Source organism: Chenopodium album, chromosome 10, assembly GCF_948465745.1.
Source record: "Chenopodium album chromosome 10, dcCheAlbu1.1, whole genome shotgun sequence".
Classification (NCBI taxonomy): Eukaryota; Viridiplantae; Streptophyta; class Magnoliopsida; order Caryophyllales; family Amaranthaceae; genus Chenopodium; species Chenopodium album.
The window spans coordinates 15,998,043-16,002,098 of NC_137843.1; the positions used below are offsets into that span (position 1 = coordinate 15,998,043).

The following is a 4,056-nucleotide window of genomic DNA, read 5'->3' on the forward strand; positions in this document are numbered from 1 at the left end:
CATATCATGCATCATATACCATCCATCTCATTTACAGCTCATCCCCATTATTTTTTACTGTACTCTCTACTCTATTTTCACTTTTTCCAAAACAATAGTACAAAGTCATTAAATGACATTTTTTAATATTCAATGTATTTAAAATTAATTTATTGTCTTCATTAGTTGTATTATGGAATATTATTACTATTCTTTCCAATTTTTTTTTTTTAGAAGGTAAGAAGTAAACATTAGGGTAAATAATATTATTACTATTCTTTCCAACTGAGAGTCATGCAATGTACATACAATATTTATATGAATTTAAATATAGAATAACAAAATATTACAAATATTGCCCATTAAAAAGATTAGAGTAAATAATACTCATATTGTAAAATTCTTGTAAAAAAAAAAAATTTAACAACTTTTACTTTCCGCATAAACCACTCCTTAAATATTTGACAGATTGACAGCTCAAATATATGGTAACTCAAGATCTAAATTACAGTTTACCAAATAACAAAAAAAGATTTTTTTTTATTAAAAAATAATCATTTTAAGCAATAAAAATCGGGGACAAGTGTAATCAGCTTATCTCTTTCCTGATTTAAAATAACCGACTTAACATTTTCAAAAATTTAACTAAAATTAATTAAATTAAATTAAAATTTTAAAAAGTTGAAAAAAATAAATAAAAAAGCTCTCTATTTAATCACTCGCCCACCTCTCTTTAATGCCATTTTGACTGCTTGGGAAGTGAAGCCCAGAAAAACCAACAGACCAAACGCCACCCACTAGAGAGAGAAATACTCTGAAAGGTACAATTTTTATTCATTTTTTTACTCTTAATTCTTTAAATTAATTCACGAGTTTTCCAAAGATCCCTTTTTTATTTAATATTTTTACAATTTTATTATAAATTTAGTACTCAAATTTCTATGCATATTTTCTGCATCTTTCAATCGTCTTCTTCTTCATAAACCCATTTTTCTCACTTTCTCTCCCTAAAACTTTCTTTTTTCACTGTTCAAAAATTGATAGATCTTTGTCATATTATAGAGAGAGATTGATAGCCATAGATTCCTAATCTCATAGAAAAAAAAAGTAAAACAAGTCGTCTATATATCATCAATTTGGTTCAATCTATCTAATCTTTTTCTTCACTTTCTCTCTCTTCATTTTTGCAGAGGTTTTAGAGAGAGAAAGACTCTGTAAAAGAGGGTTTTTCAGGGAAGAAGAGATTGAGAAGATTTATGTCTGCTAAGTCAGATTTGGTAGTGTTTGGGGCTCCTTCATTGAAGCTCTCTTATCAATTTTACTCACTCGTTTTTGCTCACTTTATGCAATTTCTTCTCTGCTGTTCATCTCAGCAGAGCTCCATACCCGGACTTTCACCTGTTTCGATGCGTTTGAGGCCCAAAAGGTAACTGGGTTTTTCTTCCTTTTGCTTTAATTTCAATACCCATGTTTTCATTTCTGAGATTTTTGCTGTTTAATTTTTTCTGGGTTTATGAATTTTTAGGGTTTATGGTTTTTGATGGGTTTTAATTTTTTTTGCAGGACTTGTTCTGGAGTAGAGTGTTTTGGGGGTTTTCACATAAAAAGATTCATAGATTTATTCATCTTTTTAAGAGTGTCTCTCACTTGATTTTTGCCTAATTTTCTTCCACCTTTTTTACATAAATCTTTATTTTCTTAAAAATTCTTTGAATCCTTAAAATTTTCTGGGTTTTTGGAGTTTGATCTTGACCCAGAAGAAATGACTGACCTTCAGAATCCAATGTTGACTCAGAAATTGTTCTACAGCAAACCCAAAACACTGAAAAAAGTCCGAATTTACTGCCTTGATCCGGATATGACTGATTCTTCATCTGATGATGAGAGTGAAAACAAGAGGAAAAGACCATCTGGGTCAAAAAAACGGATAGTCCAAGAGATTATCCTGCCCGTAAATACGGGTTTTAATAACCCGGTTGCCGAAACTGAGAGTTCTTGCCAAGATGATAACAACAATGGTTCTAAGAGGAAAAGAAAGTCATCTGATAAACCCTCTACCACTCGAAAACCCGCTTCATCGAAGTATAAGGGTGTGAGGCAGAGGAAATGGGGGAAATGGGCAGCGGAGATTCGAGACCCGATTCGAGGGGCTCGAATCTGGTTGGGAACTTACAATACTGCTGAAGAAGCTGCACTGGCTTATGAACAAAAGAGGATTGAATTTCAGATTCTGATGGCTGAGAAAAGCCAGAATGCTTCTTGTTCTGCTGCTACTGCAGTGCAAAACCCTGCTGTTTCCGAGGACTCGGAGAGTGTTGTATCACATAACTCTCCTGCCTCAGTGCTCGAAATCGATACCTCTGCATCGCAGATGAAATCAACCAGCAATGTTGACAATACTGTTGTTATTGAAATTGGGAAGAGCAAATGTGTTGAGTCTGTTGGCATTGATGTTAAGGAGTCTGATGACATTGTTCCTGTAATGAGCTCAATCGAAGAGGAATTCCAACGCAGTGATTTCGACTTACAAATGGAGCTCGATTCGTCCCTCATGTTTAATGATTTTGGTGATATCTTTGCAGACTTTGATGCATTCGATGGTCTCGAAGTTCATGGGTTCGACTCCCTCGAGCCATCTGATCTACCTGGGTTCGAGTTTGATTTTAACCTGAGTAACGAGGAGTTTGCCTGGATTGAAGAACCCCGGAACGTTGCTGCAGCAGCAACAGCAGCTGCACCGCAGCCACTAAGTTTTGTAGCGAGTAATTAATTAATAGTAACTAGTAGAAAGAGTACTAGCCAATCTATAGAAGAACTACTTCGTATTATATAGGGAAGTAAGCAGTTTTGATAACAGATCTTAAGAGCTTGAATGAAAACACACTCTTAAGTTCTGGTTTTTTGTTTAATTTTCGAGTTTTCGAGTTTAAATCTTGTTATTGAGTGAGTATCAAAGATGTAAGTGAGCAAGAAATGAGCTTCTTTTTTGATGTAAAAGTGGGAGATGAATTCAATGGGTTTTCCTGTGCTGTTGGAGCAGTCCATTGTTGTTCATCTTCCTCTAGGAAACAAACAATCCTTATCATCCATGAAAAAGTTATTGTCATATAATGCTCATTTTCAGTATCTTATTATATGAATGAATAATAATAATAATAATAATAATAATAATAATAATAAGCAAGTTTGAATTTATTTATGCTATTAATTTTATTTGATGTTCTTTAATTTAGTCAGTATATAAGTTGCGTTGAATTTTTATTTTTGGATTTGATTCTTGTTGAATTGAGAATCTAAATTAAAGGAACAAAAGCTTTTATATTGAGTGGCTTTATTCTCAAAGGTCTTTTCAGTTGGATTCTGTAGGCGGGATTTGAGAATAGAATTGTTTTGGTTGCTACTGGTACCAGTATTTTATTATGTGACTGTAATTTCATATCATTCCTCAGCGTTTTTTATTCGCTTCGTATTTTTAGTTAATTACTCGTATAGTCGTATGTATTATATTACATGTAATTTTGCAATGATATCTTCTATTTATTAGGTTTGATTTAAACTCGGAGAACTAGAAGAAAGAATGCTTTCCTCAAATAAATTAAAATTAAATTAAAGGTTCAAATTAGTAAATGCTTAATAATACCCCATTTTTCTGAAAGAAATAAAATCCCACTTATTTTCATCAACAAAGATCTTAAAAATAGGAAATGGTTATGAAGTGATTACCAAAATCGTTATGTTGAATGAAAAATTTCTAATTATATATTTCCTCCATTTTTTAATACTTGCAACACTTTCCTAAAATGGAAATATCACAATACTTGCAACACACTATAAATGAAAAACTATATTAGAGAAAATATGTATTATTTCCCTTATTTAAAGCACATGGCCCACTAAATTACAGTTCTAACATCTACTCGCCTCATTTCAAAGTGTATTATATCATGTGAACCCCACATTTCTTAAATACCGTGAAAAAATATGTGCTGCAACTATTAAAAAACGGAGAAAGTATTAGATTTTGAATTGAAAATGATAGTATATTAGTATTTTTTTGATGTCAATTATAATGTTATT

At 32.0% G+C, this 4,056-nt stretch overlaps 1 protein-coding gene across 1 annotated transcript; it reads left to right on the forward strand.

Annotated features, from left to right (window-relative positions):
• Nucleotides 1–737: 737 nt before the first annotated feature.
• Nucleotides 738–3,090, forward strand: LOC145562302 (ethylene-responsive transcription factor ERF118-like). The gene is made up of 3 exons (XM_081622526.1): nucleotides 738–800; nucleotides 1,170–1,405; nucleotides 1,543–3,090. Exon 3 carries the CDS (start codon nucleotides 1,742–1,744, stop codon nucleotides 2,747–2,749), a length of 1,008 nt encoding a protein of 335 aa, XP_081478652.1. The 5' UTR covers nucleotides 738–800; nucleotides 1,170–1,405; nucleotides 1,543–1,741; the 3' UTR covers nucleotides 2,750–3,090.
• The last annotated feature ends 966 nt before the right edge of the window (nucleotides 3,091–4,056 follow it).